At 46.9% G+C, this 20,741-nt stretch overlaps 1 protein-coding gene across 4 annotated transcripts in view; it reads right to left on the bottom strand.

Annotated features, from left to right (window-relative positions):
• Positions 1 to 20,741, bottom strand: part of LOC143335896 (unconventional myosin-VI) — a 115,007-nt gene that overhangs the window by 5,583 nt on the left and 88,683 nt on the right. Inside the window, exons 27-33 of one of the 4 annotated variants that reach the window (XM_076755563.1) lie at positions 19,023 to 19,101; positions 13,605 to 13,765; positions 12,642 to 12,680; positions 8,044 to 8,147; positions 5,825 to 5,956; positions 4,316 to 4,342; positions 1,155 to 1,373 (exon numbers count right to left, since the gene is read on the bottom strand). In XM_076755563.1, coding sequence (XP_076611678.1) covers positions 1,155 to 1,373; positions 4,316 to 4,342; positions 5,825 to 5,956; positions 8,044 to 8,147; positions 12,642 to 12,680; positions 13,605 to 13,765; positions 19,023 to 19,101 — 761 coding nt within the window. The remainder of the gene's footprint in view (positions 1 to 1,154; positions 1,374 to 4,315; positions 4,343 to 5,824; positions 5,957 to 8,043; positions 8,148 to 12,641; positions 12,681 to 13,604; positions 13,766 to 19,022; positions 19,102 to 20,741) is intronic. The other 3 variants (XM_076755566.1, XM_076755567.1, XM_076755568.1) reach the window with 3 other exon arrangements.

Genomic DNA, 20,741 nt, shown 5'->3' with positions numbered 1-20,741 from the left:
ATCCGGCTCGATGATTCGTATCGAACGTCCAACAAGGGACTCCTAAAAAAAAATAAAAGCCTCTTATTCTTTACAGCTGGCCGGCAGTGAACGACCTGACTGTGCATTATGATCAGAGATGATGATGATGATGATGATGATGAATCTGCTGCTCTGTCACAAAGTCAAATTCCCGAACGTTTATTGAAAGCGGCCAATGAAGTGTCACTTTTGATTTCTTCTGTCGGTGTCTGAGTATCGACTCATCGATTCTGCTGCTCCCTCTCTCCGTCCTTCAAGCCTCCCTCCTCCTTTTCTCCCTCCATGCATCCTTACTTCCTTCCCTCTGTCCTTCATCTCTTCTATCTCTCATAACTTCCTTCAGTACTGATCAAAACCACAAACACCAGACTAAGAGTTGAAGGAATGATTTATCTGTTCTAACACAAGATGCTCAAGTTAGCACACCTGGCTAGCAGGTTGATCACTGTAATAGGTTAGCGTCACTTCCAAACAGTTAGCATATCATTAGCTAACTATTATTATTCAGGTTACAAATTACAACAGAAAAAGCCCCATTCAAGACCGACACTGCTTTGCAAGGCTCTGTTCTTCATACAAGTTGTTAGCTAGCTAGCTCACGGCAGCTAATAATCTGCCAACAAAAATTGGCTAACAGCATTAGCATCAATCTTTTAGCATGATATCATGTGTTATATAGCTATCAGATGCATATTTAACCCTTTTGCAGGCTTCTGATTTTCACAAGTTAGCTAGTTAGCTGTAGCTAATATTCTTCTTATATGCCAGCGACAATGTGCTAAAAGCTTTAGCCTCAATCCTTTAGCATGATATCATGTGTTATAAAGCCATCAGATGGATAGTTTGTAAGATCTCATGTGGGCGTTCTTGTTTTAAAATGTCCCCTGGCGTCAGTTTTCAACAAACTCACAGAGTTAGCATTAATTAGCTAGCTAGCTACAACTTATAAAATTTTCCAGTAACAAAGTTAATCAAGTGACTGTTTCCAGAGTGTACTTGTTTGCTCATGTGAGGATTTGTTAGTTTATCTATTTCTTTGTTTTTATGTATTTTCCTGCACTGCCTCCTTTCTTTATATGTTGTTGTTTTAAATCTGGACTTATGTCCATAAACCTCCTTTGTGCTGTACTGACCTGCCACCAGCAGGATGGGATGTTTATCTGGATGCAGCTCCATCTGCCTGGCGATCCAGGGCCCATCGAAGTGAGCGTACCACCAGCCCTTCTTCTTGTTCTGGGGGTCTTTGTATTGGTCGCCCGGCCGGATGAACGGGATGCGGAAGTAGCGCTGCTGCCGGTTCATGGCCACCTCGTACTGCCGGGCCGGGATGGGCGGGGCCGGGTTCTGCTGGGCTGTTGATTGGATGGGAAAAAAGTTAGTTCCACAGATGATGGCAACCAATCAGGAGCCAGCGACCATGTTTACATGCAGCCTGGGGTCAGTTGATGGGAAGGACAACAAGGTCAACAGCCTTATTCCTGTTTATCAACCTGTGTATTAACTTCTGGAAGCGCATGCAGACAGCAGGGAGCTTCATCAAATGTGGCCTCGTCATTCATTGTCTTTCCATGAGGTTCATCTTTTAAAGGCTGAGAAGATGCTCAAAAATCGGTTTTGGTGGCTTCACTACAGAGAAGAAAAAGCACCAAAACACCAGTCAAAATGTACATCGTGACAAAATCAAAAAAAAATTCCAGCAATTAGCCAAACATGTTCTAGTAAACTCAAAGCCCGTAGCTAGTTAGCTTAGCTTAGCATAAAGACTGGCAACAGTCAGGCTCTGTCCAAAGGTAATCAATCCACCTCTAATACTCCCTAATTAACACTGAACCTTGTTTGTTTAAACTATAAAAAAAAAAAATCTGGATTAGCTGCCTGGCAACCTCACAGATGACTTATAATGTCTTAATTTGGGAGCTATAGAGGTGCTGGGAGGTGACGGCCATTTCTGAGCTTTGGACAGAGTCAGGCTACGTGTTTCCAGTGTTTGTGCTAAGCTAAGCTAACTGACAGCTAAGAAGCAGATTTCTGAATATGTCGTTCAACATTCCCATTGAATTTGGCTTCACCTCAGCGCTAACAGTAAAAAGCATGAAAGCTCCCAACGGCAACAATGTGATGTTTTCTGCTTCTCCCCATTTTGCTGAGTTTTGCAGATATCTGTCTGCTGCCGGCGCAACAAAACGAATGAACAGAGTGTAGTTTGTGCTGCTCAAACATTTGACAGACTTAACAGCATCTCCTCTCTGTGATGATGTGACAATCACTGATTGTTAAGTTGTTAACACACAGGCGGATTCACTGGAACAAACATGGAACAAAGAACCCCAAACAGGTTGACTTAAAGGACCCTCATCACTCAGTGGGTACGCCTCCATGAACCCACTGCATGTAAACATCAAGCCCTGCTCTGCTGTTCTCAGATCAGGTTTGAATAACAAACCAGTTCCCTGGCGTCCATGTTTGGTGCAGTCAGTGAGTCCTGCTGTTAGGGAGGGTCAGCAGAGGGAAGAAATCAGTGAGACAGGAAGCGAGGGTGATGTTCTCAGGGGGGTTTGCACATATCACATGAAACATACATGATTTGCGTGTTTCTACAGATTTCGAGCGTCAACTAAGGATCTACAGAGACTGAAGAAGCTTCTCTACACCATAAAGAGACTCGAGCTGCAGCCTGTTGAATCAGCGCTCTGCAAAAATGTTCATTTGAACAAGTCCTTTCATCTTGAAGTTCAGGTTAAGACACAGTTTGTTTGTCTATAGAAACACTTCCTTGTTTTATTCCATGTTTCAACAGCAGAACAATGGAAACAAGAGAGACGTTGATCCTCTTTCACTTCTGAAACTGAATCCAAGACTGAAACATCTTGTTAAAATGAATCTCTGCAGCGCCTGAAAACTGTTTCACCATTACCAACCACATGGCGCCCTCACACCACCTTCCAAAAGGACTTCACCTCCACACCAGCAGCGGAAAGGAAAACAGATTCCCCAAACAAACAAAAAAAATCAGGCGTGTTTGTTTCGAAATGCAGAATATTCCTCAGAGAGGCTGTTGAACTTCACTCCCGGCTGGATGCTCTCAGCTGCTTGATTACTGTTTGTGGTGCCGCTGCAGTTCTTTTAGTGACTCATTGAGGGGTCGAGAGCTACATTCAGGTTTCAAGGCTGACGAAAACAAAGTGGATCTGCGACCTGTTCGAGCCGATGAAGATCAGCCACCCAACGCTGACGCTCGCAGCTGCCCGACGCTTCAAGGTTCACCGTCGCCTGATGACGGCTTCATGAACAATAACAGAACTTCACCTCGGCTCTCTGTGCTGCTCTGAATTAGCAGAAGAGTCCAAACGTATGTGGGAGTTAAAAGGGAAAGTTCACACAAACAGGGAGAAGAAATCCCACTTCTGACGGCTGGTAGTCTGTTTATTTTCTAGATATAAGAGTCGTGTTTTCTGCCCCACCGACACATAATGAACTTGAAGTGCTGTTGTCATTAAAAACCCAACAGCAACATCGACATTAGCTCATCCACCGACGTCAGTGCAAACATCTGGACCGGAGCTGCTCCTAAAACGACCCAGTCACTCCAGCATGGAACAGCAAAATGACTTCGGCGTGATTTGGGTGAACTGACCCTTTAAATTACTTCTCTAGTCTGGGTTACAATCGATCTTAATAGAAAAGAGGACGACAGACTTCTGGATGAAATGCATTTTAGATCAGATTCAAACAGATTTATTCGGCGAAAAGCCTTCAAATGAACCCACATCAGCTCTGTTCTGACGCTTGCCACTGGACGCTTCCTCCAGCCGAGCAAGCTGCTGCGTAACTAAAACCTTCATCAAGTCTGGGGCGTCTGCTCGAGTGGCGGCACCTTTTACAGCATGTGACGCCATCAACCGGCCTCCTGTCTCTCCCTGTCCTCCATGAGAAGATCTCCATGTGGGAGCATCAATAACAGCAGCCTTAAGAGCTCAGAGGAGTCACGTCTTCATCAAACCCCTATGGCTGTCTGGGAGGCGTCTTGCCAAACGGGCGGTCATGAAGACGAAACGCCGGCTCCGAGCCTCAAAATCTCACGTAATCTCCTCCAAACACGTCTCAACAGAGGCAGCAGTCGCCATGGAAACCCATCCACCCTCCTCCGCCCAAAGGGAAACTTCTCCAGCAAACTGAGCAGCACAAAGCACAGAGCCGGTCAGGAGCAGACCTCTGGCGTGTTTCGGGGGTGGGGGGTTAATAAGGGGGATGCAGCTCTGCGGTTAGTAGCGTCACACACTGGAGGAGCACTTACATGCTTTTTTCACAGGAGGCGCATGATCTGAAAGTAAACACGGCAGGTTACACGGACCAACACTGCAGGAAGTGATGCAACACAGCAGCAACAGTCAAACAAGTGAGGTGCAAGACAACACAGGATGAACCAGACGAGAGAGAAAACTGTCCACGTGTGACGAGAACTGAGTCTCACGCTCTTCATCATCGTCATCATTGACCCTCTGTCTGATCTTTATTAGTGAGGTGTGTTCAGATATGATGACAAGATGATGAAAAGAGGCAGAAGAATGAAGGAAAAGTCTCATGTTTTCATTTACCAGCTAATTATCAGTGAATTCTTTAGAGCAAATAAAGGACATTGCAATGTGTAAACGAGAAGGAATGTGAAAATTAAGCAGCAAATTCCTGAAAATGATCTGAGAGCTCAGTAAAGGACAAGGATGGTGATAGACCAAAGGGTGTGTGTGTGCATCGAAGCCTGTTTGTTTGATCAGAACTACGCTGAGCAGCTGCTCAGGGAGTTAAACGATGTATCTGTGAGCTGTTTTTAACATTCAGCTGGAACCAATGGGCTCGAAGCGGAGAGCCACAGACAGGAAGTCAGACCGGACGAAGCTGCGGTTCACGTGGAGGCGGAGGACGAGGAGTGACGGTGGGTGTTTGGGGCTCGCGGTCCAATCGGCAGTCAGAGCGGAGCGCACGATCGACGGCTCAGAGGAAGAGCCCTCTGTCTTCATGACAACTCGACACGCGGCACAAGGAGACGAGGCGACGGCGGTGGAGAGTTGAGAGACGGCGTACGTTTGTTCCTCGTGTCTGAACACGGCCTGGACGCGACGGCCCGTCAGTGACCCTGAACGCATCGCGTGCTGTTTAATATGCAGCATAATCCGCTTCATTCTGTACGTTTTGGCTGCTTTAAAAAACAGATATGAGGATTTCTTCTCAGTGAAACATCGACCTGTGACTGCAGAGTTACATCAAAGCCACAATGTGTGACGAGCAGCATCCACACACATAATCTGGCATCTACACAGGAAAAACATGCACAACACGAGCGACATGAGTGTGATGTGAAAAATAAGAGCGAGAATGTGATGATTAGAGGTTGAACGATGTGAGAGCTTCTGGCTTTATGAAGCAGAACTACACGAGCGCATGTCTTTAACAGCCTGATGGAACGAGTCGGACTCATTTTCTGTCTTTGTGGCTTCACAGAGCTTCTCTGGTGAATCTTCACTCAGCTTTAAGTGTCTGATCTGGATTGTTTTTCTCAGTTTTCCCTCAAATTTTCAAGATTTTCAAGCAGGATTGTGAACACAAAAACAGAAAAGTGAACCAAACGTGGTTTAGGAAAGAAGGGAATCGGCCTGTCTTTGTACTGTGAATGCAGCTTAAACAGCTTCTCACTGTTGGAAAAGCAGACAAACATCAAATAATAGAAAAACTGTTGGTTTCCTGAAAACAGCAACACACTGACCCTCATTTAAAAAGCCTGACAGCTGAAATGAGCTGCAAGTCGTACCGTAGTCGGTGACGGATTTCGGCGCTCGCTGCTCCGACTCCGTGTTTCTTTTCTTGTTCTTTGACTTCCAGGCGTGGTAAACTTTGAGCCGGCGGTGGAACTCCTCTCTGCAGGCGGCCAGCAGCTCGATGTCTGGAGGAAACAGAGCGATGAGACTTTGACTACGAGCAAATGTTCCACGTTTTCTGCTCGGACACAAGCGGCTGAGCCTTTCAACGTTTATCCATGACTTTGTGCTTTTCAGCTACTTCCACCTGTCAAACCTGGTGTTAAACGTTAAAATAATCTCCTTATTGAGAGCTGCTGGTTATTGTGAAAGTAAATCTCCTAAATATCAGCCTCACTATTTATTATATAAATAGTGACTCTTTGTGCTGAAATAAAGAGCCCAGAGCAACAGCGAGTGGGCGTCCACACACTTTTGTCCACTTTTGGAGCACGTTTGATCATGATGAAACCACAGTGATAAACTGTTAAACCTTCAGACGACTATCATCAAAAAAAACATTAACTTTTGTTAATTTCACCTCCAAACTGCCATCGTTCATTAATATCTTTACAAAGATAAAGAGTGTACGTGAACACGCACACACGCACACACACACACACACACAAACAAAAGAGGTTTTACACAGCCGCAGCATTAAGATAACATATTTCATCAGGATGATTCAGATAAATAGTGGAAAAAAGAAAAAAAAAAACATTCAATTTGTCATCCAAAGCGAGGGCTAACAGTGTGCAATGAGATGCTTAATGCACACTAAGTGCTTAGGTAACGTCAACTGAACAAAAATACTTTGGAGGCAGACAAATGGGGAGAAAAAAAAAAAAAAACACAACTTCCATTTACTGTGCAGAGCTGAAATCACTGCGGAATAAAGCCGAATGTGGCAGGTGTCAACAGCCCTCGTCGCTCTGTTATGTTGGCCCGTTATTCTGCCGCCGCGGATCATCATGAGCGGCGGATGTGATCACATCAGTATTCAATCTCCTGCTCCGTCTGGGAGGCGAGGTGAGCGGCCTGTTAACAGCTAACCCACTCATTTCTGCGTGCTTATATGCGGCCGCCCGCCGGCTGCCGTTGGTTCGTGGGAAGCCGCCGCGGGGGGTCGGCCCTCTTGTCCGCGTCCTTCACGCTTCCTGCTGCGTGGATGAGGCCAGGCGAGCTCTCAGGTGAAACTCGGCATCATGAGGACAGAGCCTGTTCTCCCCTTCACTCTTTTCTTGAATCATAATCAGCCCAGAGAGGCAGGAATATTTATACATCCACCATCAGGGCGCTGCCGTCCTGACCTTTGACCTCCTTTATGCCGACGTGTTATTTATTTATTTCATGTAAATGTGAAGGGCTGCATTTATTTACATCTTATAATTGAGTAAAAGTACTTTAAGTCCTGCATTAATAATGTTATTAATGCGCAGTATGAGCGAGGATCTCTCACTCAAAACAAAGGAGCAGTTTGATGACATCATGAAGTACTGTGGGATCATGGGAGATGTCCTCGCTGTCATGACGTAGGCAGGAATCATGTTCATTTTAACATTGTTGGAAAAATTCATATAAAGTTATATATTATACCTTTAAAGCAATATTTGAACAGTTTGATGTCTGTACACTGAATACAGCCAGCAGCTGGTTAGCGTAGCTTAGCATAAAGACTGGAAACGGGGGTAAAGAGCTAGCCTGGCTCTGTCCAAAGGCACAGCAACACCTCTAACTATCACTAACTGTGATGTGCTGAATCTGTTGCCCATAGCCTTGTTCTACTGGAGCACTCATTTTAGCAAAATCCAAACATTGAAATTCATTTGTCAAACTGACTGTAGCAGCTACACATAGCAACTAACGCTAACTGCCCTCCATTAGATCTGATCTGGTCATCAGGAGACGATCAGACATTGTCCTACTTCGCTTGACAAAGCAACACGCTGTGGTTTCATCATGATGGGTCTCGTTAAATGAGTCGTACTCTGTTCTGCTCGACCCCCACATGAGCCAGGTGGTCATAAAGAGAGGCGGAGTTTACAAAAACCAAAGGTAGTGGTGTGGAAATTGAGCTGCGGCAGACATTTCTGTCAAAGCTGCTCTCAGAGACAGACAAGGTAAGGTTTGTCCAGTTTTCCAATGTTTGGGATCCAGCAACCCCCCGTTGGCCAGTACCACGCCGGTTGAGGAGGGATATACTACAACGTGTCATATGCTGTGTGACACTCACCACATGAGGTATTAATGGCGTCCCTCAGCTCGGCGTACTTCCACTTGCTCAGCTCGTACTTCTTGGCCCCAGCAGCGGCCTTGGAGGCCTGGACCTGTGGACCTCTGATACAGGAAAGAGACAAGAAGGGCGCAGGAAGTCAGCAGCCGAGTCCCACAGCAGTGACCTGTGGGATAGCGGCTGGGCGGGGTTACTCGCTTCAGTCTGGGTCAGAAAGGATTTACAAGTAATGCAGTATTCATTTGAGAAGAGGAAGTTGATGGGTGGAGTTTACAGTTTACTTTCTATGAAGACTGAGGAAAGAAAATACACCTAATGGAGAAGAGGCTAATTTAAAGGAGCTGCGTCCTATTTTATTATTTTAAATGACTTTATATGGAGGTAAAACTGACAGCGAGTCTGCTGAAATATGGGTAAAAAACCCTCACTGCACAGCTACAATTAGTCGAGTTCAGCCAAAGTGGAAACAGGAAGTAGATCTCTAAACTGTGCTGGAAGTTTTTTCTTCAAAATGTTTAATTTGAAGGATGTTTACAGAGTCACCTGTACGTAAACTCCACCCACCGGACAGCCATCAAAGTAACAGGAAGAAGAATTACTACATCAGGTGCAGGTCAGTGGTTTGTTGCAGCTACAGGTTCATTGTTGAGGTGAGAGCGAGGACAAACAGGGGAGTCAGATTAGCGGCATCGTGGTTAAGAGGAAAGAGAAAGAGTGCTTCAAAGAGCCATGGAGGGTTTGAGAATGACATCATTAAAATGCATGCTGTTTCAGTCGCCACGAAGCCAGGAAGCCACGAAGCCTCTGGTAGGCTGGCGTGGAGCTGCTGCTGTGGATGGCAGCTCACTGTGCTGAATTCTAAACGACAGTCTAAAGCGTGCAGCTCCTCTCCAGCTGTGGGCCACGCTGTTGGCATGCTGCTCGCTCCTCGTGGCGCCGCTGACAGGCCTGATTAATCCGTGACCGGGATTTGCCCTGTTTAGAACACCGGGAAGTTCGAAGCGGGACCGTGCTGGCTCTCTAATCCTATTGGGTGGCTCTGTTTTATGATTGGCGGGAGCTGGCCTTGGACCTGAGAGGCTACACCGTGTTCCCAGAAGCACACGGTGGCTTTGGCAGCGAGCTAAGCGGCTGAGCGCTGCAGTCACCTTCTGCTCCTGCTTCCTGTCGCCACGTGTCGGCGGCGTAGCGAGAGGCGGCCGGAGCCAATTAGCCTCGGACAGGAGAACACAGGAAGCAGGAGGAGAGGCTGGCGTCGCTTCAGCTGACATCACTCATTCACACCTGACGCTAATGCTGAGAGGAACACGCGTGGGAAAGGCAGCGGCGGTAATCTGATGAGAAAGTGCACAGTCACTCACACAGAAGCAGCCAAGTTAGCTTTAGCTGCTGGGAAGCTAAAGGTCCACCAGACCAACAGGAGCCGAGTTCACCTTCGCTCCCTGGAGCTGCTGGGAAAATTTACCTGCAAGCTTCACTTTAATCTATAACCGCTCTAATAACCAAATTTGTAATCGTAGCGCTTCCAGCTTTCAATATGCAGCTTGCTATCAGTGCTGATTTTATCGACAGGTGTTCGGATACCTGGGGCTGCTCTGCTGCTGTTAAAGGTTTGTTTACAGCTTGTAACAACAGCAGCAAAAGGCCAATATTCAACACGTTTTCATACATCCTCAAGTATAATCAGCCCAGAAACAAAAGCGTTTCCGTTGGTGCCTGAAGCTCTTTGTATCTGTGGATTCACCTCAGCTTTCTATAAGAGCCAGGCCTTTAAACACCAACCAGCTGCTGCAGAGGACGACTGGTTGCACTGGGCAAACTGGATGTGAAACAGGCTGCTGGTGGAAACACTTTCACTCAAACTTCGGTTTTGTTTAAAGATAAAAACGCCCCATCGAGGAATGCCCATCAGGCTGTTGAGGCGGCGGCGCTCCTGCTGACAGTGAAAACGACACAAACACTAAGGTGCTCCTATTGGTCCTTCCTGTCTGTGCTGTATGTATGACTGCATGTATGTGGACGCATGCACGGGTGTTTGTGTTTATAAGCACTTTTATTTTGCATGCAGAGCTCTGAACTGCTTCTGTACGATGTGGATGTTGCTGTGTGTGCGTCTTTGTTTATCAGCACTTCTTTGCTGCTTTATTTTACATAAGAGCACTTCAAACAGCTTCTGCATGAAACAGAGCTCCACACATAAAAACCTCAACTGATCTGAATTTGAACACTAAATCGTCTCTGCTGCGTTTTGAACTCGTCAAAGTTCCAGACTGCAGCTCTGAAAGCATCAAGTGATGAACAGGTTGGAGGTGCTTGCTGGAAAGCAGCTGTTGTTTGGGTTTAGACTCAGGAGCAGCTAAAACATCTGCACTGGAGGAACGGAGCGAAGAACAGCAGCTCCAACGGTTTTTAACCAGCAGGTGTTCGACTGCGGAGGAAAGTGTGCAGCAGGAAAAGGTTCAAAGCAAACAAGAAAACAATCAGTGACCTACAACGGAAACTGAATCAGAATCAGCAAAATCTTTAGGAGGATTTCTGCTTGCCGTGTTCTTGTTCTGATCAAAAATCTCGAGAGAAACGAAGCGTCTGATTGTGATTTACACTGAAGACAGAGACGTGAGGTCGACGAGCGATTTCTACCCACCGAGCCAGAAGTTCAGTCATTTCCTTCGCCATTTCCTCCCTAAAAAGCATGACGATCCAAGTTTGACAACAGTTAGTGAGATGTTTGTCTTTACAGCCAGTGTCATGAAATACTGGCTGTGCAGAAATGTGCAGGAGATAAAAAACATGAAGAACAAGGAGGTGAAGAGTGTGGACGTGTGGAAAACAGGAAAAAAAACTCAAAAAAACTTTAATGTCTTTATGACTAATTTGAAAATGAAAATTCATTTTGAGGGAAACTTAACGAATTTAAACACTTTGGTTCACGTTCAGGAAAGATCCTGGTTTTAGTCAAATACTGACTCAAGATGAAACCACAATCTGTCCTGAACCTGGACTGAAGTGTTTGACCGGGCTGGACGTAAGAGTAGAAATACTCCTGTTTCACGCATGAAGCAGCTCGTAAAGGTCAATTTAAACGAGACAACGAAAAGGTGAGTGTGTGTGTAGATTTGAGGATTAAAGCCTTCATGTCTGACTTTCTCTGGACGGATCTGAGCTTCACATGGTTTACATGTTCTCCTCTCTAACGTGGAGATTTTGGCTCAGATTGTGGAGAACAAACGCTGAAAACGCTGCAGTAAAATCTGTGATGAGTAACAGGAAGAAAAACAGAGTCGAGGAGAAGAGGAGCGCGGATCAGAACCGCCTGCTGTGCAAAGTGCTGCCATGCACCACTCCAGCATCCTCAGAGGGTGGAACAGCGTAATGTGGCCACTACTCGCGCTGACTCATGACGTGAAGCATCAATTTCAACTTTCAGAGTGACTTTGGATGTGGGTCGCTTCGGGGTGAGAGCAGAGAGGAGTGCGAGGGAGGCCGCCGGGCTGAGGCTACCAACCGACGCTCCGCCGCCAAAACCACAAACCACACGGAGCACTTTAACATTCAGGACGCTTCGGCGAGCTGCTTCAACCCCTCGCCGCTCGAGCCGAACAGATGGCGGTAATCAGACTGTGATGTATGCAGCCTGGCTAAGTGAACACGAGTCCGGCGCCGCGCCGCACCGCGAAGCCGTGTTTGGTGTGTATGAGCGTTGAGAGGAAACCTACATGGTCCAGCTCTTGAGTTTTGTGGTTCCAGCAGTGCTGTAAAAAGAGGATTACAGGATTATAAGACGCAGCAGCACCGAACAATAGAACAAACCAATCAGGAGGAGGGGAGGTGATTCCTCCCCCCCGCGGCTCATTGAGGAGCGATTCTCCTCCCACACTGATCAGAGGACACGGATTCATCAAACTGCTCAGAGGAACACGGACGTAAGAAGAAGAAATGTGGCCTGAGACGCTGCAGACACACGTGTGACATCAAGTTCTGATGTTTTGACGTCAGTTTCTCTGATGTGCTTCTTCTACGAGCAGCAGACAGTTTGCTTTTCTTCTGTTTTTCCATTTTGGATCACGCCTGCTATCATGGCTGGAAGCTGCTTGTTAATCTTATTTCGCCATAAAATCAACTTTTATTTTTCCTTAAATTATACAGGATTGAGTTTAAACTGTAACTTTGCACTAACACACTTTTCTAAATGACTAAAGTCACTTCATTATGGCTAAAAACACAGTGTTTAGCTTCCCTTTACTGAATTTATTCCGAATGAGACCATGGGACCGAACAGTGCCCCCTGTGGCCACAAGAGAATGGCTTCGTATCGTCCTCAGAGGTTTGATAAATACGAGCCCTGATCGTGTTTCTGCTGGACGACAATCACGTTGGTGCCACAGTTAAAACTGGTGCAGATTACAGAAGTTCTTGAATTTAAAATAAAACTAAAAACAGAAGTGCTCTCTACGAGACTGGTGCCACTGCTAACTGCTGACAGGCTCTGTGCTCGGCTGGCAGATTGTTACAGCATGCAGGGGTTGGTTATGGTTTGACAGGTCAGAGGCAGGTGGGACTGGGGAGGAAATGAAAGGGTTAAATCGCCGGGGTCTTACGCTGCTCTCTCTGGGGACGATGGAACTGAGGAGCCGTTACTGGGAGGAAGAGAACAGAAAACAAAGAAGAAGAAAATGGTTAAACAGGATCGAACGGACACGCTTTCTCCAGAAGTCTGAGGCGGATTTAAATAACAGTTTCTGAGAGAACTTGTCAAGAAGTTGAAGAAGTGCGGGAGCAAAGAGTCCGACAGAAACTCCTCATCCACAAAATGTCAGAGTGTGAAGCTGAGAAACAGGAAATCTGACTGCTCAACCTTTATGTCGACAGACTGTGATGTTTTATCAATGGCTTGTTTGGGCTTCAGGGTCATAAAACATTCAGTGTTTCTCAATCTGAATGAGTAAAGCACCGAATCAACTGCTCCTGACTGATTAGTGAGAGTCTGTCCTGTCAGTCCGTCAGAGCGAAGACCTGAAGCTGAACCCGTCACAGCTCTGTCCCAGACCGGGCTGTGGGAGCCCAACGAGGACCATGTAGAGAGCAGAAAACATCAACTTACCGAAACCCGACCTTAACATGAGGCCCCCACAGCTGGGCATCACCGGACACGTCCCTAAACGCCTCATCAGACACCTGAGTGTCCGTACCAGCAGAGCAATCCCTGTTCAGTACTACGTTATTTAGAGCTTTGTCTACATAACATACAGAGAAAAACTTTCAATCATAATGAAGTTTAGCAGAGCCCAAATTAAGTTCCAGGATCTGGTTCAGTGAAAACCAGACTGAGTCAGGGTCATTACGCTCCATTAGTTTTATCGTTAGGATAATTTCATTGGCTGGTGGGCGTAACCAAAGCTCGCGGTGTCTCGTCCCTTTTTCGTCCAGACCTCCTCGAGCTTGAGGAGAAAGTTCTGCAACATGCTCCTCTTCCTCACTGCGCCCCTCTCCATGATGAAGAGTGACAACAAACTGCGTACAGTGGAACACACACACACACACACACACGGCGGCCGTGTTACCTGCGCAGGCCCGAGTCGTTGGCCGTCTCCTCGGGGATGAGCTCGGCCTCGCTCTGGGCGATCCTCAGCGCCAGCTCCCGGTCCCTCCTCTCCTGCTCCAGCACGGCCTGCCGGGCGGCCTCCTCCTCGCGCTCCGCGTGCAGCTGCAGCTCCATCTCCTCCTGAACGCACATCACACATTTCACATTTCAGCCGTCTGCTCGTGCTGCTGTTAGCATGTTCATTTGTACAACTGTGTTTGTGGCTCCTCAGAGCCGTCGACCATCTGCAGGTATAACATGTCGGCCAGCAAACTGTTTTTTTTATTTGAACTTCAGGACAGCATCAGGACAGTCGTTCTTCTGAAAAGTCATTTTTTCAATATTTATGTTTTGAAAGCTAAAGCTGTAGTTTGACCCACAGGACAAAGGTGTGACACAGCCTGCAGGTTATTAGAGCACATTTAAAAAAGAGTGTGAATTAACTTAAAGAAAAAACGGCGAACACGCCGCTCAGAAACATCTCCAAACGCACAGCGGGAGGCAGATTCCCAGATTCTCTTCATGACGTCTGAGTCCTGATAGTCACTCAGTCAAATCTCTCTCATATCAGCGCGGGAAAAACAGTCATCGATCAGGGTTTCAATCAGCGATCTATGATCCGAGCCCAGCTGCGGACGTCTTTCTCAGCTGCTGCTGTTTTAAAGTTTAGTTCAGTCTGAGCAGGATAATATTTCACACTCTGTTGCTGCTGTCGACTGTTTTTCTGTCAATCAACTATAATCAAACACATGAAGCCACTGAAGTCATTCATGAAGCAGAAAGCAGAGCGTGAGCATCTGCTGCCTTTCTCTTCGCTTTTATTCCGTAAACTGAACATATTTGGCTTTTGGACTGTTGATCCAACAAAACGAACAATCTGAAGATGCCGCTTTGGAAATTATTTAAGACATTTTTAAATATTTTATGACATTTATTTGGCTAATGTGAGAAACGTTCCCCCTCGCTGTTATTTCTACATCTGCACACACACGAGCGTCACTCTGCGCTTCATGAACTGATCAGTAATGATCGATCAGCTGCAGATACACTCCTCCTCCTGCAAAGACCTGAACTCTGCTCTTACACAGAAACAATCTGAGCTACGTGAGGAGATGCAGCACCGGCCGACACAGGAACTTGTTGGTATTCATGAAAGCAGAAACTCTAAATCGATGCACCGGCGTGAGCGCACAGACACCCTTCGACCCTCCCACAGCCGGCGGCCGAGGAGCTGCAGCCGGAGGCGGACTTCATGTGCTCCGTCCTGCTCGTTAAACACGGGCCGAGCGAGGGGCGGGGCTAACCTGGATGATCAATGCTTCCACCTGCCTTCATGAAACGTTTTTCACAAGTCAAACGTCTCCTTGATCGACTCGGAGGACACGAGGAGCTGAAGGCGCTCACTTCATCACCTGAGGTTAAAGGAACAGCTGACGACCTTTGATTTTTTTTTTTTTTTTTTTCATATACGACTGAATTCAGAAACAGTCGGGACACCTGAGTGCAGTGTTTTTGGATACTTATTCTACACTCTACAGTTTAAAAGCAATGCATCAATGGTGTGTAGATTACCCACAATGCAACTCAAACGGGAACAGTTCAGCCAGAGCCTGGAGCTCTGATCAGATCACTTCTCTCTAACTGCACACCAGCAGATCTGATTCAGTCTCAAACTCGCAGTCTTCAGCCGACGCTGACTCGAGTGACATCACTTGAGGACTTTTATCAGACGTCACACATGCAGTAAACACTGTGATGTAACATGAGATGACATGTATACATTCACTCCGCCCACACAGAGCAGCCGAGGCTCCTGCGTGACTCACAAGTTTATCAGCAATCAGCGAGTGACACTCATTTGTGACACACCTGAGAGCTGCAGCTAACCAGCGCTCGCAAATCACTTTTGGGAAACGGGTCCCGGACTGACAGCGTTACCATCCTGGATCAGCCTGATGGATCGGCTGAAGTCGCCGCAGCATCGTGTCTTTGTCGCTCTGGTTTATAATAAAAGCCTTAAAGTTATGGATATGAACTTTGCTTTTACGGCGGCGATCATTTAATGACAGTAAACGTCACTTCCAAATGCTTGGCATCATATTTCGGATCACAAGTGCGAACGTGTGGATAAAGAGAGGAATGAAGCTCCTGCATGACTGATGTCACCTCCTCTCCTTAAAGCCTGGCTCTGCAGAGGGAGTCATGAATATTTAGAGGAGCGAACGTGCCGAGAAGCCCAACAGCTCGGCGCCGGTGGAAGTGCAGGAGATTTGTGGGTAACCCAGCCCGGGGCTCCGGGCCCCCGGCCAGCAGCTTTGATCTGAACTGCCCGCGCTCGCCACTAAAATCTGCACTTGATCTGGGCCGGGTCGACGCTCCGGGGAGCCACGGGAACCAGCCGGCACAGCAACAGATGTGGCAGACGGAGACGCGGCGGATGATAAACATAAAACCCAGCGAACCGTAAAACACGCTATCTCTCCGTCACACACACGCACAAAGCGGTATGTCAGTATCTGAAAACAGCATGACTGATGCATCTGCTGTACGGCTACGAAAGCACAGATCCAGTGTCTTACAAGCCCAAACTTGTCCGCATAAAAAAAGAAAAAACACACAATACAAACAGTAACAACAGTATTGATTCATGTGTTCACAAACCCACATGAGCACAGAACACGTCTTCATGTTCATCTGAATTATAAAGCAAAGGAAACACTCCTCACTCCTCTGTGGTGGCATCGATCCGCAGAGTTTTTAGATACGTCTCTCTGAGATTTCTGCCTCCAACACAAAGCACAAACAGCGTCCCTGCGACTGGAATCCACAGGACACACTGGTTTACTGATAATCTCCCTAACTACCTCCACCTGGATCCAGACCACGAGTCATGATCCACCGAATGCCTTCACTTCAAACAGCAGAGCGCTCCGACCGGTCCTCGCAGAGACAGCAGAACACGGCGCTCACGCAGACTCACAGAGGGCCATTAGAGTGTGTGATGGAGAGAGATAAAGTGCGGCCATGTTCCTGCCTGAACGTGGATTAGAGGGAAGCAGGGCTACACGGGAGGATTTCAGCTTCTGAGTCCGTCGGCCCGCGAAGACAAATCTGTGAGGAGCGCAGGGAGACCACCACAGTGCTTCTGTTTTAACTCACATCGTTCACTGCGTACAGCCACCCCGAGTCCCACCGGAGGCTCCTCACACTGTTTAAACTGGACTAACATCATCTGTGGTGCTGGAGAGAGAGACTATTTAAACACTCCATCACAAGTAAAAGTCCTGCACTGCAAACCTTACTCAAACATGGGCTCCGTCAGAGTCACATTCTGATCTCATACCAGTGAATTTTCATTACTGATGCATCAACATGCCCGCAGCATTTAGACGACTGCGGCAGAGCTCATTTTGCTCCTTTTATATACTGTCAGGGGGTTTCATTTACTGCATAACTATGCACATAATCACCACAGGGGACTCACGTCTCCACAAATACATAACATGGAAATTTGTCCCCCCAATATTGATAATTGACACATTAGATTCAGATTTGTTCTCCTCCATATTCACAGTTACAAGCAGTGGATGTGTGTCATTCACAGGAAATCAAGGCTCTGGGTTCAACCTGCAGGTCCTGCTGCGTCAGCCCTGAAAGTTTGAGCCTCGTCCTGAATGTTTCTGCTCCTCAGGACCGATATCTTAACGCCGCAGAGCAGAGCTGAACGTGGAGAACGCAGGGCTGCATAACGAGGCCCACAGCACAGGCCGAGCGTGGAGCTATTATAAGACCTGTGAAGTTATTTTTACAGCCGTCTCCAGAGCAGTTCTCCACCTTCATGCACAGAGTCCATAATGAAAACTGTGCAGAGTTTGTGTGGGTTCACTCAGCAGAGGTCCAACATCACAAACTAACTTTTGCTTTTAGCATCACATCTGTAACGTAACCTGCAGTGAAAACACAGCTTTGAATGCGACTCAGCAGGTGTGAAACGTGTTAGATTGATGTCTGAAACATCTGTCCTGTCGTTGCTGTCCACAGCTGGCTGTGTGTCACATCCTTCCCTTTAAGTTTAAACACCTGCAGCGTCGCACGGCAGCTGAAACGGCTCGCCCGTCTTTACATCGAGCGAGCGGCGAGCGCTGTGACGCGCAGCAGCTGCAGCTTCGGTCGAGATCTGACGGCAGTTCATGTTCTGTGTTCTGCTTCACACCTGCAGAGATCAGATGCGGCGCACAGACTCCAGGTTCACACACTGGATTTGTTTGAAAGCGGCCATCACGGCTGAACGATGAACTCCAAAGCAGGAAGATATTTACCTCCAAAGCAGTCCGGATACAAAGCAGCATCAAATTAGTACTGAAGTAAACGTACTTGGTCCTTTTGCACCACTGATCATCTGCACATGTGGAGCGATGAGCAGGAACATTCAGCTCATAACACAAAGACAACGGCCCTCTGACGGCAATAATCCAGCAGCTGTCTGTTCGCTGCTCCTCTTTAATATTCAGATCGAAGCTTCCTCCTGTCGTGAACGATGGAGGCAGTAATTCATCTGCACAGCGAGGTGTTTGAGTTTAGGTGAGAGTTTCAGAAAGTGACGATGGCGCCTGTGATTACAGCAGATTTCATTAAAGTGTGGAATAACTGCAGAGTCACTGATCAGAGCGCAGCAAACACAGTTTTATCAAACCCGCTCTATAAGGGAAAATAACCTATTACACTATTGACTTATGATGTGTGCTTCATCTCCGACCGACACCTGATTTCTGAGTGTTTGTGCAGGAGGAGGTCTCCTGTTTCACGCCTCACGCTGACGAGCTCTCTGCCTCTGGGTATCAGCATGATGAGCTCTCTGGATTTTTAAGAGTAAATCAAAATCTTTTTAATCTGGCTTTTAATTCATGTTTTAGCCTTAGTTTTTAAAATTTTAATCATTAATTGCTTAAATTTTTAATCTTTGTTTTTATCTCAATATTGTCAAAGCTGCTGCTTTAATAAAGCTCTGTGTGAAGAAAACATCCTCTTTTTTTATTAAATATATTTCTGATGAGCCTCTTCTGCTGTTTTGGTGGAGGCGGTGCTTCCTGGTAATTATGGAGAGCAAACCTTTCCAGGCTGTTAACAGAAATGTAGAAGGTGCCATTTAAATGAAAGTGTATTTGTGTTTTCCCAAACTAGCTGCAGTAAATTTAACTTTCCATCCCGAACAGCAGAAAGCCACAGGTTATGAAGCGAGCCATCTGCAGCCTTCAGTTCGCCTGGTTTTCTGCACCTTGGTGCTAAACTGAGTGTTATAAATCCATCGAGTGAACCGTCTGCGAGCAGCTGCTGGCTTAAAACAACAGAGGCCAACTCCTGTGTGCAGAGCGCCTGCAGCGACAGACCCGCAACCCACCTGAATCCTCCTCTCCTCCTCCTCCCTCCTCTTCCTCTCCTCCTCTTCCTGCTTCCTCTTCAGCTCCATCTCTGCTTTCCTGAGAGAGAGAACCAGGAGAGGGAAGAGAACAGACGGAAGCAGAGAGACGGAAACGCGAAGAGACAGAGAGACATAAAGAGGGAGAGAAGGGAAGAGACATTGATCAGGATGAGGAGAGAGAGGAACATGACTGAAACTTAAACCTGGTCACAGAGCAGCGTGATCATCCCGCCGGAGTCCTCTTTGAGTCCACCTGATGAACGCGAGGCCAACATTTACTCCCTTTTAGCCCCGTTTTTGGTCTCCACCACCTCCTGAGGGAGATATCTGACTCTTTCTGCAGAGCTGGGTGACGATTCTGGACCCTCATTAAAAAATGACACCTTTCACATCAGCTCTAATGTTAACTGTTTGCAGTATCATCCAGCGCAGGGCTGCTCTTGGTTAATTAGCCAATTATTCTCATGATCTGATGAATGGTTTGGTCCAAAGAGAGTGAAAGAAAGTCCAAGGTGATGCCATTAAACTGCTTGTTTTAGTCTAAAGCCTGAAGATGTTCAGCTTATTATCACACAAGGCAGATAAAAACAGTACGAAGCTTCATTAAAAGAACATTTAGCATTTTTTTCTTGAAAAGTGCCAAACGATAAATCAACAAACTGTCAGTACTTTTCCGTTGAGCCACAAATCGACGTTAAATTCCCTTTTCCTGTGTCTGTTTCAGCTGCTCTCAAACCGTTACTCGTTCCTCGCTCTTCGCCTTTTTATTTTCGTCGTGCGCTCACAGAGGAGCTCCGCCGCGCTGACATCTGCACGTCTTACAGCCGACCGCGTGTACTCTCCGGTCATCCAGGAATTGAAGGTTATTCTGCTGCTTCACACTCTGCAAAGTGCTCTGAATAGAAACATCAGCCCAACAGAAAGGAAAACACCGTCTCTGGGGTCACAGCGTTTAAGGCGTTTAAAGCATCTGAAGTGGAGCCTGCTGGGAGAAACTTCCATCCACGGACAGGCTTTAACACACCCTTATAAATAATGTTTGGATTAAAGCTGCACCGGATGTATGATTAAATGGGAATCCTATAAAACAAGGAATTACAGGGTCGGTGACTTTATCAGGGTCTTCTAACGCAGCTCGGGCTGCTCGTGACCTTCAGTCTGTGACCTTCAGGTGAATCTTGAGAATTCATGACTTGCCAGAGGAGGAGGGTAAAGGGAAGGGAAAGTGGATCATAAAATTTGGGCTGTCGTCTCTAATGTCTTATATTAGCGGGTAGTGGTTTGTGACGAACACAATGGCCCCCATCAGTCCTCCTAAAAGGCTTTCCATGCCGCTGAAGGAGGGGAGGATTGTGGGGGTCAAACGTGAGAGAGGAATATGCCTGCCACAGCCGAGGCAGAAAATGAAATTTTCTGTGAAACCATGTGTGGAGCGTGATGGATTCAAAGGCTCGCCGGCCACTTACATGGTGTCATTTAGGAAATAGAGGGGGACACGTCAAGGATAGCTGGTTCCCTGAGAAAAGGCCTCGAAGGCTGAACAAAGACAGAGCACAGAAACCGAAGCAGGCGGGTTTTCCTCCTTCTTAAACCGATCCTCCTCTGCAGCCTTTAGCGTTTTTGTAGGATTTAGGACCCTGATGTCAAAAAAGCCGAGATGCTGCGTAAAATTTAAAAATCGATGAAGTCGATGAGGTG

The sequence above is a fragment of the Chaetodon auriga genome, chromosome 18 (genome assembly GCF_051107435.1).
Source record: "Chaetodon auriga isolate fChaAug3 chromosome 18, fChaAug3.hap1, whole genome shotgun sequence".
NCBI lineage: Eukaryota > Metazoa > Chordata > Actinopteri > Chaetodontiformes > Chaetodontidae > Chaetodon > Chaetodon auriga.
The sequence above is the reverse complement of the archived record's forward strand: the minus strand, read 5'-3'. Positions and strand labels throughout refer to the sequence as shown.